Below are 21,417 nucleotides of genomic sequence, written 5' to 3' on the forward strand. Positions count from 1 at the left end.
AAAAAAAAAAAAAAAAGTCTATATATAAAAAAAGGTTAAACAGACAATGGAACAGAAATTTCTAAAAGGACCCCAAAATACAGAAATTTTGTACATGACACAAGACACCTCTGTAATCAATGGGGGAGATGAATAAGTCAATAAACAAAGTAGGGGTCGGGAGCGGTGGCTCACGCCTGTAATCCCAGCACTTTGGGAGGCCGAGGCGGGCAGATCACAAGGTCAGGAGTTCAAGACCAGCCTGGCCAACATGGTGAAACCCCCATCTCTACAAAAAGTACAAAAAATTAGCTGGGCATGGTGGCAGGCACCACGCTACTCAGGAGGCTGAGGCAGGAGAATCGCTCGAACCCGGGAGGTGGAGGTTGCAGTGAGACAAGACCATGCCATAGCACTCCAGCCTGGGCAACAGAGACTCCGTCTCAAAAACAAACAAAAACAAACAACAACAACAAAAAAACAAAGTAGGGAAACTAGATAATCATTTGGAAAAAAATAAAACTGGAGTCATGCCTCACACCACATCAGCACACACTGGGATAACTTCCAAATAGAGTAAACACTTAGATGTTAAAAGAAACAAGGAACTATAAAATTACACGTACTGGACGTAGTTCATCTGTATCCCCAGGCTGGGCTACTTGACAGTGGCTGCTGGTGCTATAGCCTTTTCCCTAGCACTGTCACTACCTCAGGGTTAAGGGCCACACCCTGACATACCTACCCTGTAGTGACCACCACAGTAACAAACACAGCACTGTCACCAACAGGCCAACTCTTTCAAAACCAGGGACTCTGAGTGCTCCCACCACTTCCAGATCTAGAGGCAGCTCTGGCTGCAGAGCCTAACTGTGCAGAGGCCAGTAGCACAATCTGGAAGTGCAGAGAACGCACCTCAGGTGAGCAAAAACCAGTAAGAAACAAGAGACAGAACCAATGGATAATGCCGCTCCCTTCCTCCTGCTCCAAGGGGCTTTTCTGAAGCTTGGTGGCAAAGGACTTGTGTGAGGGCATCCTGCATGACCAAGCCATCGGCTGTTTCTCATGAAGCCGTGGCCAGCTTGACAACATATGGCACTGTGCTTGCCCTCCTGCCTCCCCTTCCTTCCTCTCTCTTGCTGCCCTAGGATTACATCTCCTAATAAAGCTTTTAATAGCTTTGCTTTATGCTCTGCTCTCTATGTCACCTGACATGACCTGTACTAAGACATGGGAGAAGACATAAAAGGAGAAAACTGTGGAGACAGTTAAAAGAGCAGTGGTTGCCAGGAATTAGGAGAGATAAATAGGGGATTTTTAGAGTGGTGAAACTGATGCAGGGCAGGCCAGCCCTAAATTGGGGCTTAGCCTGGGAGGGTCCTTGGCTTCGCTCTGGACAGAATTTAAGAGCAAGCTGGTGGTAGAAGAAAGCAGCTTTATTGCAGCAGCAGTGTTATGGCTCTGTGATTGCTCCTGCAGAGCAGGGCCAGCCCACAGGCAGTGTGCTGAGGGCAGCAGCTCAAAGGCAGTTCTGAGGTCATATTTACACCCACTTTTAATTATATGCAAATTAAGGGGCAGATTATGCAGACATGTTAAGAAATGGGGTGGTAACTTTTAGGTCATCAGACTGTTGTCACAGAAAGGGGTGCTAACTTCTGGGTATTGCCATGGCAATGGTAAACTGATATGGCACACTGGTGGGTGTTTTATGGAAAGCTGCTTCGTCCCTGTCCCTGCTTTAGTTAGTCCTCGGTTTGGTTTGGTGCCTGAGCCCCGCCTCCTACCTCATTCCCCTCTCTGAGATGAGCTATTCTTCCTTAATCTTAAGGGGCTGCAGAAGGGTACAGGTCTGAAATTATTCTGTATGATACTATAACAGCAAATGCATGTCATCACATAACTGTCCAAACCCATAGAATGTACAGCATCAGGAGTTTCTGGACTCTGGGCAATAATGATGTGTCAATGTAGGTTCCTCAATTATAGCAAATGTACTACTCTGGTGGGAGATGTTGACAAGGAAGAGCCTGTGTGGTAGGAGGGGGAGCGGGTATTGGAAACTCTTTGTTCTTTGCTTACTTTTGCCATGAACAAAATAAAGTCTATTAAAACAAAACAACTTTAAAGGCTACATTCCAAGCATCTGGAAAAATAAAACACCAAATATCATGCAACAGATGATGCTCAGTCCAGGAGGTGTTGCTGAAATAACATGGGCACCATACGCTTCATCTGCACATGTGGGAGAAGGCAAGCTGGGGGAGGTTTGCTTTGCTCTCTGAGAAGAGGACCCCTGGGAGCTTCAGGGTGGGGGCTGAATGCCCATGCTGCCCATTTGTACACACCTGTCACTCCTCCAGCTTCCGCTGTCTTCTTGACTTTCTGCTGGTCATCCCACCGAAGCTCAGAGAACCCATCCACCTCCACGTCAGGGTGCCGGATGGAGTGGCCCACCTTCCAGAAGCAGGAGAAGTGGTACCAGTGTGGAACTTTTCCATCAAACATGGGAGACTAGAAGGAGGACAAACAGAGGGAGGTAAGTGAGCAGTTAACTTTTGGCTTAGAACCACTAGATGCTGACTTGACCTCAACCCCAGTCCCAGTCCCAGGCGTGGGACAGCACATGAAACCTTCGTTCTCCTATCTGTGAAAGGAGGACAGCCTCTGCTCTCACATGAAGAGCTGCAGCATCCTTCTCACAATCTTCCCCAAGGCTCAGAGGACTGTAGCCCACTGTTCTTGAGCTCATTCTCTTAGGACACCAAACACAGCCACGAGAAAGGTAGCCTTTTACCACTGAGCTCTGCCCCACGTCCCTTTTGACCACACGCCACTACATTTAGTGGTGAGCTGCCTCATGGTCTAGTGAAACGCACAGAAGACACCTGTGCAGAGTCACAATCCTGTAGCATCTGCTGGGAATGGCCAGACAACTGCTCCAGGCACGCCTGGACTCAAAGGGCCTGTGTGCCCCAGAAAAGGGCTCTTTAAGTGCCTCTGCAGTTAAGAATAACGAGGAACAAGACCCAGATAATGAGTAAAGCAGAAAAAGTGTGTCAGAAAAAAACTGTCAAGTTCGTAGCAGCCACACAGATGTGAGTGGAATGAATGGAGGTCTGTGAGGCAACTGTGACAGTGGATGGTTCGGTTCGGGACAGCATGCCTGGAGCTGGAGTCAGCTGCTCACTGGCCTTCGCGGGGGCAGTTTCCCAGGTGCAGGACCTGGGAAGTCTGGCCACAGGGAACACAGTTCTCCTCTGCAGGTGGTTTGCTTCCCACTAGGCCTTTCATTGTGACAAGGCCAAGTTCTGCTCCCAGGCCTCCAGCATTGTCTGGCTTTTTTTTTTGAGACTGAGTCTTGCTCTGTCGCCCAGGGTGGAGTGTAGTGGTGGGATCTCGGCTCACTGAAAGCTCCGCCTCCCGGGTTCATGCCATTCTCCTGCCTCAGCCTCCTGAGTAGCTGGGACTACAGGCACATGCCACCTACACCTGGCTAATTTTTGTATTGTTAGTAGCAATGGGGTTTCACCATGTTGGCCAGGCTGGTCTCGAACTTCTGACCTCGTGACCCGCCCACCTTGGCTTCCCGAAGTGCTGGGATTACAGGCATGAGCCACTGCACCCAGTCCTGGCTTTACAGAGTGGATGGTGACAGCGACTGGGAAGAAGGGGAAGACACAGCCTGTAGTGTGGGTCCCTGAGCTTTTCATAAACCATCCTGCGTAATCCCACAATCTGCCTCTGGGTGGGAACCAGCCCTTTCATTCACAGATGGAGAGAGCAGGGCTGGAAATCCTTGCCTGGGGGGTTGGGAGTCACAGAGGCAGCAACTGAATGATTTGACACCATGGTTCCTCCCACCACACTCCACTGCCCGGCAGGAAGAGCTACTTAAAAATACACCAACTGTGATCTGACTAAAGCAAGGGAAGTCCCAAACATCTGCTTTTACAGAACATAAAGCTAAATGTCACACAGATGCAATAAGAGTATTAAAACAGCATTAAAAGTAAATGTGCTGAATTTTTAGGATGGAGTTGTGGGGACAGGGAAAATACTCTGGAAAAGCAATGATAAGGTGCCTCACTCCCTCTCTCCACTGCGAGTGGCCTCTTTCTGGATGTGATGTATTAAAATGCACAGCTAAGACTATGGCAGCGCAAGGACTCCTCAACATCAGCTTTCCCCTGGGTCTGGAATGCTCCCCGCCCTGTTGAGGGCATTCCCTCAGGTCCCCCAGGGCCCCTTCCACAGCTCCCCTTCCTCACTAAGAACTATGCATTTGGTGATTGTTTCATAAGGGGCAAGATGCCTATCTTGCTATTCTCTAGCAACATCTGTCACAGAAGGCATGCAGTGTTTGCTTAGGGCTTCAAGTCAGATAGAAAAAAAACAAAAGGGAAGGATGGGGTAATTCCTGCTGCAGAAGAGACAACAAATGGCATTTCTGAGAGCAGACTCATGTTCCAGCTCTCAAACATTCCACCAGATCTCAACTAGGCTGCTGATACAGATCCTAAGCATCTGGCTATCATGGAACATTTGCAGTGGCCTCGTCCTGGCTCTGCCTGCTTGTCTACCCCTTGTCTACCCTTCCTGTACAATGTTCTGGTTACCCTTGTATAAAAGGGCACAGGTAATGGCTATGGCACTTCTTCCTGGCTGTGCCAGGGGCCCCAGACCTGCTGCCCTTTGGTCTGGGTGCTGTCTCCCCCAACCACCAGCACAGTGCTGGATACCCTAGAGGTGCTGCCCAATGGTGCAATCACAGCACAAGCTTAGAGGACAAAGGGCCTGGGCAGAAGAATCCTTGACCAAAGCAACGCTTTGCCCTAAAACTTAGGACTGAGAATGATGTGGCAGAAAGACATCAGATCAAGGTCACGAGACTATCGACTCCATTTGTTAGCTGCATAGCTCAGGCAAGGCGCAGAATCTTTCTGAGCACCTAACATACTAGGGTCCTCACCCAACCAGCAGCTGGTGAACTGGGTTCCCTTCTGTGCAGAACAGGCCATGCTACCTGTCCACCTACGCCAAAGAGAGAATGAACTGACCTCACTGCATGCCTCCGAGTGCTCAAACCCTCCCAGGACAGAGCAACTCAAAGGTCAATCGCCATCCTCCTCCCACCAAAAAGCTGGAGGGCCCAGCTCATCCCTCCTAAGATGCCCCAGGCATGAGGGCTAAAGTATCAGGTATCAGATACTCAGAGAACAATACTCCCATATAAATGCAAAAGAAGGTATTTAAATTCAAGCAAGTGAAAAGGCTTCTTTCCTTTTGATCTTCACCAGCTCAGCCTACCAGACCAACTTTAAATTCTGAATTAAAACTCTGAATCCACCCTCAATCACAATTACAGAAAAATCAGTTACTTTTAATAATAAAGAGTTTCTTTCACTATCAAGTATGCCAAAGGAAAGCCCAGAATGTTGTTATTACTATTTATTTTTTTTCAGACAGGGTCTGGGTCTGTCGCCCAGGCGAGTGCAGTGGCACTATCTCAGCTCGCTGCAACCTCCACCTCCCAGGCTCAAGCAATCTTCCAGCTTCAGCCTCCAGAGTAGCTGGGACTTAAAGGCATGAACCACCACGCCCCGCTAATCATTGCATTTTTTTGTAGAGACGAGGTTTCACCATGTTGGCCAGGCTGGTCTTGAACTGCTGAGCTTAAGTGATCTGCCCACCCAAGCCTCCTAAAGTGCTGAGATTACAAGCGTGTGCCACCAAGCCTGGCCCCAGAATATTAAACTTGATGAGGTTCAGCTTCCTCCATCCTGCCTCCCCCACAGCTAAGCCTCCTCTAACTTCCTCCACAGCGGTGTTGTTCTAGCCTCAACACGCTGTCTGAACTTGGGTTTTCTGTCTTTCCACTAGAACATGGTACTCTGCCCACCTGTTACGGCCCGTGGATGTCCCTTTCTCGGAATAACATTTAAAAATGCATAATAAAAAGGCTCGCAAATGGTCAGTCGTGGTGGCTCATGCCTGTAATCCTACCACTTTACAGGGCTGAGGTAGGTGGATCACTTGAGCTCAGGAGTTTGAGACCAGCTTGGGCAACACAGTGAGACCCCATCTCAAAAAACAAAACAAAACAAAAAAGTTCGAAAAGGAAACATATTGAAATAATTATCAAAACATTTGAAAGGTAATTTGCGTACAGTAACCCATGAGCTTTAAAGTATTAAATAACAAGATCTAGTACTGCCTCTAACAACTGTGATTTTTGTAGCAATGAGAGTAAATTATATTTTGAGAAACTCCCAACTGTAAAGTGAAAATATCTGTAATTACCACGGGTGAAAAAAATCATAGGGACTGCTAGTATGCCTTTGCTTTGCTGCTGACATTTATGATTAGAGGAAATAATGAATTTTATCTATAGGTTAGTGGAGATGGAGACATCAATTTTTTCTTATCTAAACCCATGGACCTCTTGCATTCTATCTACCATCCTACCGACCCTGGGGTTAAGAGCTCCTGCACCAGGAGTGAGAACTTCATAAGAACAGGCTGCCTTATATATTTAAGGTAAGTTCTAGGTTCCTTAGTGGGAAACACGGCTCTTCAAATTGTAGGCCCCGTCTACTTCCCTATCCTCATCTTTCTGCTCCACTTCTGTGAATTAACGACTCCTAATCAACCTTCCACCCTAAGCTGGGTCATCTCGGACTCCTAGGCACACAATGCCTAGAGCACAGTTCCATCAGGTGGCATCCATCCCCTCTGTACGGCAATGTTTGTTTACCAGTCAATTCCCGTTTAACCAAACTGGAAATTCCCAAAGGTGGATTCTGTGTCCTTAAAACCTAACAGAGTGCTTAGAACTTAACAAATGCCTACCAAATAAGCACTGTGTGCCACGTACTGACTTAGGTATGCCCCGAGGACACGGAGGTGACAGACATATTGTGAAATAAGATAACGGAAGTACACCTGGCACTTGGGTATCCACTCGGTAAATGTCGCCCTCCCTTGTACTCTTTAAGTCCTGAAAATCCACTGAGGGCTATCTGGTCATTCCTAAAGCACATTACAGCTCATGGTAGGGAGGAAAATCAAGCTACCTTGACCATGAGCACTAAGCTTGGGTAGTATGTTGGAAGCGAGGAGGAACAGGGCAGGTGAGAACCAGAATTATTAATACAAAGGCAGATATCAGCAAACTGGAAGCCGGAGGCAGGAGCCCCTGGGAAATGACAGGGGCCTTCAAGCCCACCACCTCACAGAAGCCTCAGGAAACCTCAGAAGGGGATCGATCCTCAATCTATCAAAAAGCCCACAAGAGAAACCCCCCTGGAGCCACTCTTACTCAAACCAGACAGCTGCAAATGCACCAAGAACGCGTCTGTGAACCTGGAAAATTTGGGGAAAATGTTATTTTAAAGCACAGATTAGGCTCAAAGTGAATGCACTGTACAGAAATGACACCTCTCTGCATAGTTTTGCCTAATTAAAATGAAAAACGAGGGTGAGCGTTAAAATGACGTGTTGAAATGACGGCCAAAAATAGGTTTAAAAAAAAATCCCCACATGCCAGTCGCCACCATCCACGTAGGACAAAAATCTTCCAGAACAAGATAGGTCAAAATCAGATTAGCTTAAAGAGACCATGTACAATTCCCCCCCACCCCCAACCCCTGAGGCGAACCGCAATAATAAAACACCACCACCAAGAAAGGAGGAGAGAAGCAGCTTCTCGTTTACACAAAGCGAAAGGCAGCACCAGCTGCAGACTGTATTTCCCGGGCTTTTCCTGCAACATCAGCAAAACCTTCCGGAAGGGTCGGCCGGGCCGCTCGGGGGAGGAGGGGCGGCCACGGCCCCACAGGCCCCAAGCGCCGCTCCGAGGGCCCAGGTCCGCTCGCTCCCTGGGCCCGCACTCCCCGAGCCTTCCCGGACACAGTTAACCCGGAGCGCCACGTACCCACCCCGCCGCCCGCACAGCGGCCCGCACCTGCACCATGATGGCCATCCGGAGCGAGTCCTTGGGGATGCTCTCGCTGCATTTCTTGCAAGAGGCGCGTCCGCTCTTGGCGTACTCGACTCGGTAGAGCTTATCCGAAGACTCCGCCATCTCCCCTAGCTGCCGCCAAAGCTCCAGGAGCCCGACGCCACGACCTGGAAACACGCAACCGCCTCGCCGCCTCACCGCCCCGCGTGCGCTCACCCAGCCGCAGGCGCCTGAGCGTCCAGAGCCGCCACCGAGCACGCAGCACCGGCCACCGCCGTTCCCCGATAGATTGCTGATGCCTGGCCGCGGGAACGCCCACGGAGCCCACGTCCACGGGGCGGGGCCTGCGGCGCTCGCGCCCCCTGCCGGCCGGGGATCGGAGTTTCCCCGGCTCCTGCAGGTGGAGCTCTGCGGCCCGCTACCCTGGGGGCCGAGGCGGGGCTTGGACTGAGCTAGTAGCTCTTTCCAGGACCCGGCGCCACCCCTTTGATCGTTCTGTCCCAGGAAGTCATACCTGTTTTCATAACTAATTATACCCCCAACCCCTCCACCTTTTATTTTTGAGACTGAGTCTCACTGCGCTGGAGTGCAGCGGCGCGATCATGGCTCACTGCAGTCTGGAACTCCTGAGCCCAGAGATCCTCCCACCTCAGCCTCCCAAGTAGCTGGGACTATAGGCGTGCATCACCACAACTGGCTAATTTAAAAAAAAATTGTTTTTTTTTAGGGATAGAGCCTCGCCAAGTTGGCTAGACTGGTCTCAAACTCCTGGCTACAAGTGATCTTCGAGCCTCAGCCTCCTAAAGTGCTGGGGTCACAGGAGTGAACTACTAAGCCAGCCCCAAACTCTTTTTATAAGTGTGTCCTCTCTCCCCTGAGGGCAGCTGGGTCCGGGAAGAGTAGGTCCCCCCTCGGGAATACAGTTGATCGGCCCTAGGTGGACCCTGCAGTGTTAGGTCAACCCCTCTGGCTTGGACGGGCATTCCAACCTGCCATCCATACACCATCGGGACAAAATACCAACTGAAACCTAGCATTTCCTTTATTATCAATTTGACTACAAATCCCAGGAGTATTAGAAGTACCTGTGACTTTGTGGGCAATAGTCATCACAGATGTTTTCATGTTACTTTACAGTTATTTTGGTGATAACTCAAAATATTATTAAGCTCATCACTACTCACAATTGTGGTAATGACTAGACCTGTTGCTACCAGATATTTTCTGTGTGTGTGTGTGTGTGTATAAAGAAAGAGATGGGGAATCTCTCCATGTTGCCCAGGCTGGTCTCGAACCCCTGGCCTCAAACAATCCTCCCACCTCGGCCTCCCAAAGTGCTGGGATTACAGGGATGAGCCACTGCACCTGGCCTAGATCATGTTGTTTAATATGGAACTACACTTTAAAATACAGTTTATTAAAATTGGTTTCTTTTCTAATCCTATGCATTTTTTTTTTTTTCATTTCAAAGATTGTAACGTGAGTGTGCTGCGTTTGAAAATATTCAATTCTGGTGTAGAGGATAAGAAAAATAAGCAGATGAATAAACTCATAAAAAGTGTTAACCATAGAGAAGAAGCTAGTAGCTTAAGAGATAAGGATGTTGAGTAAGCAAGAAGGTTGTGAGACATAGGCTGAATCCTAAAAGTAATCAGTAAGATACGTTGAAGGTAGGCTGGGCACAGTGGCTCATACCTATAATCCTAGCACTTTGGGAGGCTGAGGTGGGTGGATCCCTTGAGCCCAGGAGTTCAAGACCATCCTGGGCGACATTACAAAACCTCGTCTCTACAAAATTAGCTGGGGTGGTGGCAGGTGCCTATAGTCCCAGCTACTCGGGAGGCTGAGGTGGGAGGATCACCTGAGCCCTGAAGGTTGAGGCTGTGGTGAGCCGTGATAGTGCCACTGCACTCCAGCCTGGGTGACAGTGTGACCCTGTCTCCCCCCCCCCCCCCCCCCCCCCCCCCCGCCCCCCCCCCCCCCCCCCCCCCACCCCCCCCCCCCCCCCCCCCACCCCCCCCCCTCCCCCCCCCCCCCCCCCCCCCCCCCCCTGTGTGACCCTGTCTCAAAAAAAAAAAAAAAAAAAAGGATATTTTGAAGGTAAACAGAATAAGTGGAAAATACGATGGAACAAATAAGAGTTTTACTTAGAGAATGACCAAGTCAAAGGCATGATCATGCCATCTCTGGGTTGATAACTATATCATCCCTAAATGGTCACTCATTGTTGATAAGATTTTGGTCCCATCCTGGCACCCATATGCTCTGCCCCAAAAATGCAGCTAAAATTCAGGTCTGTTCAGCAGGCTGATTGGTGAGCTGCAGCTGTGGCTGAGTGTGCTTGCACCCGTGTCTAACAGCGCAGTGTGAGTTGCTCCTCCAGTACCCTTTGTTGAGCCACCTTGAGCATCCTCAACTCTGTCAGTGGGACTGATGTCCAACTTTGTCAGTGCCGCTGATGTGGCAGAGAGTGGGAAAACATATCAATATTAGCCAGGCGCGGTGGCTCACACCTATCATCCCAGCTCTTTGGGAGGCTGAGGCGGGTGGATCACCTAAGGTCAGGAGTTCAAGACCAGCCTGGTCAACATGGTGAAACCCCATCTCTACTAAGAATACAAGTATTAGCTGGGCGTCGTGGCGCGTGCCTGTAATCCCAGCTACTCGGGAGGCTGAGGCACGAGAATCGCTTGAACGCGGGAGGTGAAGGTTGCAGTGAGCCAAGATCATGCCATTGCACTCCAGCCTGGGCAGCAGAGTGAGACTCTGTCTCAAAAACAGAAGAGAAGAGAAGAGAAGAGGAGAGGAGAGGAGAGGAGAGGAGAGGAAAAAATTGCCTAATTCTAGGTTCTGGTGGTGTGGTCCATCTGCCTTGCCTATACCCTATCCTGTGTATGTTATCCACCCCATCGAGTTCTTGCTGTAAGTGGTTTTAAACTGATTCAATAAACCCTGGAATTCAAGCATCATAATTTGGTCTGTGAGGCTTTCTGTTTTGTAACTTCTGGGATAGTTTGCCTGATAATGTACCTAGAAGCTATTATTACATTAAGATAGGTTCCTCCACAATATTTCTTCTGGAAAGGGCTTCATGGACCACCAAAAAGGTCCTAGGTACACTCACAAAAGGTTAAGAATTCCTGCCCTAGAACCTAAGGAAAGCCAGCTATCACCTACTGCCTTCTCAACATTTCTGTTTGAATGGCTCATATGCATCTCCATTTATGTCCAAAACTGCCCTAGTGCTTCCCATCTCAAGAAATGGCCCACCATTCTCTGCATTACTTAGGCCAAATTCTTTGTAGTCAACTTGACTCTTCTCTTTTGTCCCATGTTCAATCCATCCCCAAATTCTAACTTCCTGACTTTAATCCTTTCTCATGGCCTGCTGCCATTCTTTTTGGTGGCTCTGTATCCTTCACCAGAATGTAAGCTCCATGAGGGCAGGAGCTTGTGTCTGTTTTGCTGCAATATCCTCAGTGCCTGGAACAGTGCCAAGCACTCATCAATATTTATTGAATGAATGACTGAATCCCACAGTTGGCCTTCCCTTCGCACAGCCCAACAGTTTAATTAATCATGTTACTTCACATTTGTATACAACTAACTTATACTGTGCACCAACAAGAACCTTAAATTTGAAATTCCCATGCTGATTTATAACCCCTATAGTATACCAGGCAAAGTTGGTGGCTGTTGAAAATACCACCATGACAGGGTTGTCTAAAGAATTACTTGATAATTCTTGTTAATAATACAAAAACGAAAAAAGAACACCATCATGCAGTTTTCAAATAAATCTTATATGGCTTTACATTTCAATTTTTTTCTTTAAAAGGAGTGAGCTGTGTCCAGGTAGGTTAAATGATTTATAGACAAGAGAAAAAAAAAAGCTGCCTTAGAACTACCTTATTTGTCATTATCATTGACTTCATTTTTTATTTTCCTTACCTTCTTTGTCTTTCTCCACTTTTTTTTTTCTTCTTGCTTTCTTCGGCCTTGACAACATCATTTTTGCCACATCAGCGTTCCTTTCACTGGATATGCAGCATTCTGCTCTTGGTACTTTTCCTTCAGTCAAGAAGCCTTCTTTTCGGGCTGCTTGCCATCTGCAGCGTGGTCACTCATGTCCTTCCCAGGTTCTTGGCATCACTGCCAGTGGACAGACCAGGCTCTCCTTTGATTTGAGGGCAGTACTCAGAACACAAAGTTAAAGGCCAAAGGAGGCCTTTCGGGTGCATTAGAATCTCTGAATTTCTGTTTTACTTCTCTTTTAGGAGGGATATAAGTTTTCATTTCTTTTTCATAAAGGGCCTTGAATACTCTTGGCCATACTTCCGATTTCCTTCTCTTTAGCAAGTAAGGTTTTCCACCTTTCTGAACATGTTAGTGAACATTCTGAGAAGATGAATGAAGCGTCTGGTTGCTTCTCCTGTATCCTGGCAAGTGTGTGCAGAATGCCTGTGATGACATTTTGCCCCTAGGATCATTGGGCTCTCCTTTGCCCATGTTTAGTTATTTTTGCTCAGTGAGCCACAGAATCACTCAGTGTCCATTCGGCCCTCACTTATCTTGGCAGTGTCTCTAGGTAGGTATTCTTTCCCCGCTTGTTTTCACAGATATTGAGGTAGGTATTTTTTAATCTGGTTTTCAGATAACAACATGAACCTGGAAAGATTTAGTGTGGCCAGGTGCAGTGGCTCACACCTGTAATCCCAGCACTTTGGGAGGCTGAGACAGGAGGATAGCTTCAAGCCAGCAGTTGTAGACCTGTCTGGGGTCTGGGTTTAGAGATGACCATATAGTGAGACTGAGACCCTATCTCCTTTTTTTTTGAGATGGGGTCTCACTTTGTCACCTAGACTGGAGTGCCGTGGCTTGATCATGACTCACTGCAGCCTCTGCCTCCCTGGGCTCAGGTGATCCTCTAGAGTAGCTGAGAGACTACAAGTGCCCACCACCACACCAGGCTGATTTTTTATATTTTTTGTAGAGACAGGGTTTCACCATGTTGCCCAGGCTGGTCTTGAACTCCTGGGCTCAAGTGATCTGTCAGCCTCAGCCTCCCAAAGTGCTGGGACTATAGGCATGAGCCACCATGCCTGGCCAAAGATTCCATCTCCATTTAAGAATAATAAATTTTTAAAAGAAAGTTCTGGTGAATTGCTTACACTTTGGTCATTAGACCTTGTCTGCTGCCTTGGCACCTGACCATTCCCCTTACTGTCATGGCCCTTACCATCTCATCGGTCATCTAACCATCATCCTTCTTTCCCTCTTCCAACCCATCCATTGCTAAAGTTCTATTTCTGTTCTGTCTTTTTTTTTTTTTTTTTTCTGGACGGAGTCTCACTCTGTCACCCAGGCTGGAATGCTGTGGTACAATCTCGGCTTACTGCAACCTCTGCTGCCTAGGTTCAAGTGATTCTCTTGCCTCAGCCTTCCGAGTAGCTGGGATTACAGGCATGCACCACCACACCCAGCTAATTTTTGTATATTTAGTAGAGACGGGTTTTCACCATGTTGTTCAGGCTGGTCTTGAACTCCTGTCCTCAGGTGATCCACCTGCCTCAGCCTCCCAAAATTGTAGGATTACAGGCATGGGCCACCACACCTAAAGTTCTATTTCTTAAAAATAAATTTGATCATGAGTTCTACTCTATTTAAAACCCTCTATTGAACTCCTGTAATAAACTTAATGGTTATATGTGATAGAAACTTAGCTGAAAGAAGATAAACCAAAAGGGAAATGCATTGGAAGGATACCAGGGTATCTCTCATAGAATGGAAAGAAGAGACAAAAAAATTATGGGAATAACTAAACTAAAATGCAGATGGACTATAGAGACAATGGGGCCCAAGACTCAGATACCTCTAGGACTCTGTTCTTCTTGTCTCTGCTTCTTTCTGGAGCTTCTTTCTCTCTCATAGGAGACTAGCTTCTGTCAAACAGGACAGAGATCAAGGCCACTAATGTTTCCTGACTAATAGATGGGGTCTTTTTTCCTCCCTCAGTTTTACTTAAGACATTCCAGGTTAGAATTCTGATGAAGTCAACATGGATGAGATGCTCACACCTGGTCCAATCAACAGCGGCCAAGTGGTACAGCCATATGAGAACATGGGGCTTCATGAAAGACAACCATGTAGATGGGGATGTGGGTGATGGAAGAAAGAAGGGTCTAGACAGACAGTAGCCACTCTGCTTTGCATAATCAGAGACAGACAGCTGGTGGACTGAAGGCCAAATTCACCCCATAGCATTGTCTAGAACAGGTTTTAATTTTTTTTTGAATTATTTGTCAGTGTTCTAAAATCAGAATTTTCTCTTAAAAGTCTAGATTTCTGTTTTACTTGAAAAACCTTCAAATGTGGGAACAATGGGCTTCTGCATTCTTACCAACAATTGGTTGGAGCTAAATGGGATGCTTATTTAAAGGGGGTAGTCAGTGGTTACTGTCCTCCAACTTCTTGCTACTTCCCTGCTGTAGTTATCTATTGCTGCATAATAAACCTTCAAAATGAAGTCATGTTTCTGTGGGTTGACCAGGCTCAGTGAAGTGGATCTTACTCAGGGTCTCAGGTGGCTGCAGTCACAGGTGGCTGGGGCTGGAGTAATCTCAAAGGCTTCCTTTGGTGGTTGAAACTGGCAAGGACCTCAGCTGAGTCTGCCACTGAAACACCTGCCTGTGGCCTCTCCATGTGGTCTGTGCTGTCTCAGAGCATGGCAGCTATCTTCTCCTTCCTCTCCACTCAGTGATGCAGGGCAGGCGAGGCCAAAATTGGGGCTTAGCCTGGGAGGGTTTTTGGCTTTGCCCAGGAAAGAAATCAATGGCAAGCTGATGCTGTGAGATAGCAACTTTTATTGAAGCAGCAGTGTACAGCAACAGCAGAGGGACTGCTCCTTGTGTGAGGGAGGGCTACTCATTAGGCAGTGTGCCCATAGTGGCAATTCAGAGGCAGCTCTGCAGTCATATTTATATCCACTTTTAATTACATGCAAATTAAAGAGCAGATTATGCAGAAATTTCTAGGAAAATGGTGGTAACTTCTGGGTGGTCAGGTCATTGCTATGGAGAGCGGCAGTAATTTCCCAGTGTTGCCATGGCGATGGTAAATGGACATGGCACCCTGGTGGATGTGTCCTATGGAAAGCCGCTTCCACCCACTCCCTGTTTTAGCTAGTTCTCAACTTGGTCTAGTGTCCAAGCCCCACCTCTGGAGTAGAGTCCTTCCTCTACCTCACTAGGACAGAATCAATCTCCGTGCTCTGTGCCTTCACTTTTCAAGTTACTTTTCTGGGAGCCCAGGAGTTTGAGACCAGCCTGGGCAACTTTTCTGGGAGCTGTTTTCATTTTCAGTTAAGAAAATGGAGACAGGAAGAGATACACTGACATGCACAAAGCCGTCCAGCAGTGAAGTCAGGGTGAGAGCTGAGCCTCTGCCTTTCCCTGTTTGCAGAGCCTCCCTCTAAGTCGATCTCTTACCCTGCTCCTCATTCTCTGGGCTGAAAGCCTGGCTGCCTCCTTGGCAACTTCCTTGCACTGCAGTCAGCTGCATCCAGAGCTGGCCCCTCTTCCTTGGCAGAAACCATGTTTACTCAATTTTTTTTTTTTTTTTTTGAGATGGAGTTTTGCTCTTGTTGCCCAGGCTGGAGTGTAATGGGATGATCTCAGCTCAACACAACCTCCGCCTCCTGGGTTCAAGTGAGTCTCCTGCCTCAGCCTCCTGAATAGCTGAGATTACAGGCAGCTGCCACCACGCCTGGCTAATTTTTGTATTTTTAGTAGAGACGGGGTTTCTCCATGTTGGTCAGGCTGGTCTTGAACTCCCGACCTTAGGTGGTCTGCCTGCCTCAGCCTCCCAAAGTGCTGGGATTACAGGTGTGAGCCACCGCGCCTGGCCTATTTACTCATTTTTTTTTTCTCTTGATGCCTGACATTTCCTTGACCCTCAAAAAATGTGTATTTAATTAAATCCCTGTTTTTCAAGCATCCTCAATTTTCTCTGAATTTTGTAGTTGTCTGTGGCTCCCAGTGTCTATTGCCCCAAAAGAAACCTCAGTTCCTGGTATGGTGGGTGGAAGAGGGGCTGAGCAGGAGCAAGGAAATATGACCTCACAGGCTCACTGTCTCTTGGGACTCCCCCACCCTGCCCAGAGGGCCCTCATGGAACTCCTGAGCTCAAATACTGCTGTCCTGGGGTGCGCATGTGTGAGAGAGACAGAGATAGAGAGACTGAACCTTCCTGTGGGTTCCCTTGGATAAAAGTAAACAAACAAACAAAAATTTAAAGAACACAGGCATAAGTGAAAACTTTCCTTCCCCTCAATCCCTCCCCATCCACATACCCTGGAGGTCATCACTTTTCCCTGTTTATAGTTTGGCTTCTCTTCTGCTGGATTCCTTCTCTCTCTCTACACACACACATGCACATGTACAAAATTTGAGATCACACTGTGTACATATTGTACCTTGAGTTTTTTTCTTTAGCATCTCAGAGATACCTATCTATTCCTGTCAGCATACTGGATACTTCATTCTTTTTAACAACTACATGCCAATTCATGATATAGATGAACCATACTTGTATTGGTTTGATGGTTTGTTTGGAGGGATGATAACATTACTTCTATTTGTTTCATCTAGACTGAGTTTTCATATTTCACAAGTGATATACAAATACATCCTTTTTATACATTTCGATCTGTGTTGTCTGATACAGTAGCCACTAGCCACATGTGACTATTGAGCACTAGAAATGTGTCTAGTTTGAATGGAGATGTGCTGTAAGTCAAATGCACAATGGATTTTGAAAACTTAGTATGAAAAGAAGAAATAAAAATCTCGTTAGTAATTTGTTTATATTGATTGCATGTTGAAATGATAATATTTTGGAAATACTGGATTAAAATATATTATTAAACTTATTTTTACCTTTCCTTCCTTCCTTCCTTCCTTCCTTCCTTCCTTCCTTCCTTCCTTCCTTCCTTCCTTCTTTCTTTCTTTCTTTCTTTCTTTCTTTTTTTCTTTCTTTCTTTCGAGACAGAGTCTCACTCTGTTGCCCAGGCTAAAGTACAGTGGCACGATCTTGGCTCACTGCAACCTCTGGCTCCCAGGTTTAAGTCATTCTCTTGCCTCAGCCTCCTGAGTAGCTGGGTCTACAGGTGCGTGCCACCACACCTGGCTAATTATTATATTTTTAGTAGAGACTGGGTTTCACCAAATTGGCCAAGCTGGTCTTGAACTCCTGATCTCAAGTGATCTGCCTCCCTAGGCCTCCCAAAGTGCTGGGATTACAAGCATGAGCCACTGCACCCAGCCAATTTTACCTATTTCTTTTTACTTTTTAAATGTGGCTAATAGAAAATTATAAATTAGGCAGTTGCAGTCGTGTTCTCCGAGTTCCTGTCTCTCTGCCAACACCGCCGGATGGCTTCCCAAAACCGCGACCCAGCAGCCACAAGCGTCACCGCCGCCCGTAAAGGAGCCGAGCCGAGCGGGGCGCGCCCGGGGTCCCGTGGGCAAAAGGCTACAGCAGGAGCTGATGACCCTCATGATGTCTGGCGATAAAGGGATTTCTGCCTTCCCTGAATCAGACAACCTTTTCAAATGGGTAGGGACCATCCATGGAGCAGCTGGAACAGTATATGAAGACCTGAGGTATAAGCTCTCACTAGAGTTCCCCAGTGGCTACCCTTACAATGCGCCCACGGTGAAATTCCTCACACCCTGCTACCACCCCAACGTGGACACCCAGGGTAACATATGCCTGGACATCCTGAAGGACAAGTGGTCTGCCCTATATGACGTCAGGACCATTCTGCTCTCCATCCAGAGCCTTCTAGGAGAACCCAACATTGATAGTCCCTTGAATACGCATGCTGCCGAGCTCTGGAAAAACCCCACAGCTTTTAAGAAGTACCTGCAAGAAACCTACTCAAAGCAGGTCACCAGCCAGGAGCCCTGACCCAGGCTGCCCAGCCTGTCCTTGTGTTGTCTTAATTTTTCCTTAGATGGTCTGTCCTTTTTGTGATTTCTGTATAGGACTCTGTATCTTGAGCTGTGGTATTATTTTTGTTTTGTTTTTGTCTTTTAAATTAAGCCTCGGTTGAACCCTTGTGATGTATATTAAATAAATGCATTTTGGTCCTTTTTTAGACAAGTTGTTGCCTTGTAGTTACACTAGGGTTAGAGGTACTCAGGGTAGGCAGAGGTGGAACTTAAGGATGTGGGGCCAAGCAGTGAGGTGACAAAGATTTATTCCCTTGTACCTTATTTTATGACTCTGCATCTGTTTCTTCATCTATAAAATGAGTGTCACAATAATACTTCCTGTCTATGGAGTCGGTGATGTGTACCAGCAATGTTAGTGAATGTTGGAGCTCCCTCAGCTGTGTTGCAGATGAGGCTGAGCCAGACCTTAGGCTGAAACCTCCTATAGCTGTAGAAGGAACAAGCGTGTGTGTTGGGGAGGATCCCACCACACAGCCACCCCATGTTCTGTTCTGAAGAATGGTCAGGTCACCCTAAGCAGGTCCAGGGCCTGGGGAGACAGCCAGGAAAAAGCCCCTTCCCTTGCAGGACTCTCAGGTCTGAGCTCCGTTCTCCAGACTCTAGCCCAGGTCCCCTGTGGAGCTCCACCTCCAAGGGGGCACAATCACCTCCTGCTGTATATTCCCCAGCAAGCCCCCAGCCCCTTGGGCTGCCTCTTTTCCCTGGCCTGATGAAGTCTCCAGCCTCTGAGCCCCTAGGAGGAAACCCTGCTGACCAGCTGGGTCCCCGCAAGGGTCAGCAGGTGGAAGAGTAGGTTGAAGTGATAGCCCCTTCTCCCCACCTCCTGCAAAGCCCTTCAGGAAGATCTCCAAGGTAGATAAACAGCACCCAGATGTGCTCCAACCTTGCACCCAACTCCTTCAGGTCTGTTAGCAGCTGGTTGGTTGTGCAAGCCTGAAGCGGGGAGGGGTTGGGATTGGAAGTTAGGTCCCTTCATGTCTACAGTTGTGCTCTTAGGTCTCTCCTCTTGGGTTTTTTCTTAATCTAACATGCATACAAATACACTTGGGATCTTGTAAAATTAAAATGTTTTCGGTAGGTGTGAAGTGGAGCCTAAGATCTGGTCTGTTTATTTATTTTGGTTTCTAAATAGTTTCCAAGTGATATCATTGCTGTGGTCTAGTCAAGAACAAAATTTAGAGCAATGTTCTTAGAATGGGGTCCTTCCAGCAGCACCAGCAGCACCTGGAACTTGTTAGGCAAATTCTTGACCCCAAACTGCCCTCCAGGTTCTGACGGTCTCCCAGGGTTGAAAATCACTAGGTTAGCGGATACTGGAGAAAACCAGAGCTCAGAGCCTGGCACTAAATTAGTCAACAAATGCTGGCCAGGGCCGGGTGTGGTGGCTCACTGCCTATAATGCTAGCACTTTGGGAGGCGGAGGCAGGAGAATTGCTTGAACTTAAGAATTCAAGACCAGCCTGGGCAACACAGTGAGACCCCCGTCTCAAATAATAAATTTTAAAAGAAAAATAAATGCTGGCCGGGCTTGGTGGTTCACATCAGCAATCTCAAGATCTTGGGAGGCCAAGGTTGGAAGATCACTTGGGGCCAGAAATTCAAGGTTATAGTAAGCTGTGATTGTACCACTGCACTCCAGCCTAAGCAGCAGAGTAAGACCTTATCTCTGAAAGAAATGTTTCAAATGCTAACTGTAGTGGATGTGTTTTTGTCTGCCATGTGGTCCTTGGTCATGGTGTTTGGTACCCTAGATGGCCACATGGCCTGCTTTAGGCCAGTCACAGGTCTAAACTGTAGTTCAGATTCAATTGGTGTCCTCTGAAATTAATCACTGGGAGAGAATAAAGTTATTTTACTAATGGAGTTGCTAAAAGAGAAGGTAATTGGTCTCAGCTGCTGGAGGAGCCCGCTGCAGACAGAAGAAAACCAAGCAGAGACAAACAGCTGGGAGCTGGAGAGATGACATTAACTGAGACTCTGGCCTCCAGTTCATGCTTTGCCATCCCAGTTCGATGAACCAACAAATCCCTCTTTGGTTTAAGTCTGTTTTATTTAGATTTCTGGCACTTGCAACAAAAAAAAGCCTGGTCAGGAAGTATTTGAATTTCTGATTATTNAAAATTATAAATTACATGTGTTTTGTATTATATTTCTTTGGGATGAGCTGATTTAGATCATACAAAAGTATACAGAATAAAAGATGAAAGTTCTATTTCATTATCCACCTATGCCTCCATTTCTGAGTTGTCATTTATTTTTATTTTTATTTTCTAATATGTGTATTTAAGGCTATATTCTTTATCCAGACTTCTGCTTTGGGTGCATTCTTCAGATTTTATATGCATATGGTGCTTTTGTTTGTTTTTGACAAAGATTATTGTTTTCCATCAGTACTTTAATTACAAATAAAGTTACTTGTACTTAAGTAATGCATGACTAACTTTTGGTTATTAAAATAAAGACAGTGAACTCTTCCTGTTTCTCCATAACCACAATCATTTTCCAGTACTCATTATTTTGGATATTGGCATTGTTACCTACCCACTTGAGGGCAGAAATAAAAATACTAACATCTGAATAATAGGAATACTAAAAAGAGAAAAATACTAATGGAGAGAAGGAAATACTTCAAGAAATAATTGAGACACATTTCTCAAAAAAATTTTTTTTTTAAAAAGAGAAAGACCTTTGGTTGAAAGGGCCAAAAAAATTCAGACAGAAAAGAAAAGGAAAAACCCACCCACAGACGCATTATACAGTATTACAAGAATTTCAAAGATAAAGAGAAAATTGCCGGGCGAGGTGGGTCATGTCTGTAATCCAGCACTTTGGGAGGCTGAGGTGGGTGGATCTTGAGGTCAGGAGATGAAGACCATCCTGGCCAACATGGTGAAACCCTGTCTCTACTAAAAATACAAAAATTACCTGGGTGTCGTGGCAGGTGCCTGTAATCCCAGCTACTTGGGAAGCTAAGACAGGAAAATCACTTGAACCCAGAAAACAGAGGTTGCAGTGAATCAAGATCACGGCACTCCACTCCAACCTGGGTGACAGAGTGAGACTCTGTCTCAAAAAAAAAAACAAAACAAAACAGAAACAACAACAACAACAACAACAACAACAACAACAACAAACAATACCGCAACGAATCATAGCAATTTCATTTATGGTAGCCAAACACTTGAAACAACCCAAATATTCATCAAAAGGATAATGGATAAGCACACCGCAGTGTAGTCTCACAATGGACTACACCTCAACAATAGAAAGGAATGAACTACTTACATGCTGCAACATGGACAGATATTGCAAACATTATGTTGAGTAAAAGCAGCCAAATATAAAACATTAATACTGTACGACTCTAGTGATAGAATCCAGACAGTATTTGGGGGTGGAAGGAAAGACTTTCTATAGGAAAGGGCATGTGGTAACTTTTTGGGGCAATGGAAATGTACT

The 21,417-nt window shown here is 46.7% G+C and overlaps 1 protein-coding gene and 1 pseudogene across 2 annotated transcripts in view; one reads left to right on the forward strand and one right to left on the reverse strand.

Annotated features, from left to right (window-relative positions):
• PARP1 (poly(ADP-ribose) polymerase 1) overlaps nucleotides 1-8,262 on the reverse strand; it is a 47,698-nt gene extending 39,436 nt beyond the window's left edge. The window contains exons 1-2 of the mRNA XM_017882330.1: nucleotides 7,946-8,262; nucleotides 2,328-2,493 (exon numbers count right to left, since the gene is read on the reverse strand). Coding sequence (XP_017737819.1) covers nucleotides 2,328-2,493; nucleotides 7,946-8,065 — 286 coding nt within the window. The 5' untranslated portion in view covers nucleotides 8,066-8,262. The remainder of the gene's footprint in view (nucleotides 1-2,327; nucleotides 2,494-7,945) is intronic.
• Nucleotides 8,263-17,373: 9,111 nt separating this feature from the next.
• Nucleotides 17,374-18,106, forward strand: LOC108535928 (ubiquitin-conjugating enzyme E2 C-like; annotated as a pseudogene). Its single transcript, XR_001887361.1, has one exon. The product of XR_001887361.1 is annotated as a ubiquitin-conjugating enzyme E2 C-like (transcript).
• Nucleotides 18,107-21,417: the final 3,311 nt, after the last annotated feature.

Source organism: Rhinopithecus bieti, unplaced genomic scaffold, assembly GCF_001698545.2.
Source record: "Rhinopithecus bieti isolate Rb0 unplaced genomic scaffold, ASM169854v2 scaffold_13261, whole genome shotgun sequence".
Lineage (NCBI taxonomy): Eukaryota > Metazoa > Chordata > Mammalia > Primates > Cercopithecidae > Rhinopithecus > Rhinopithecus bieti.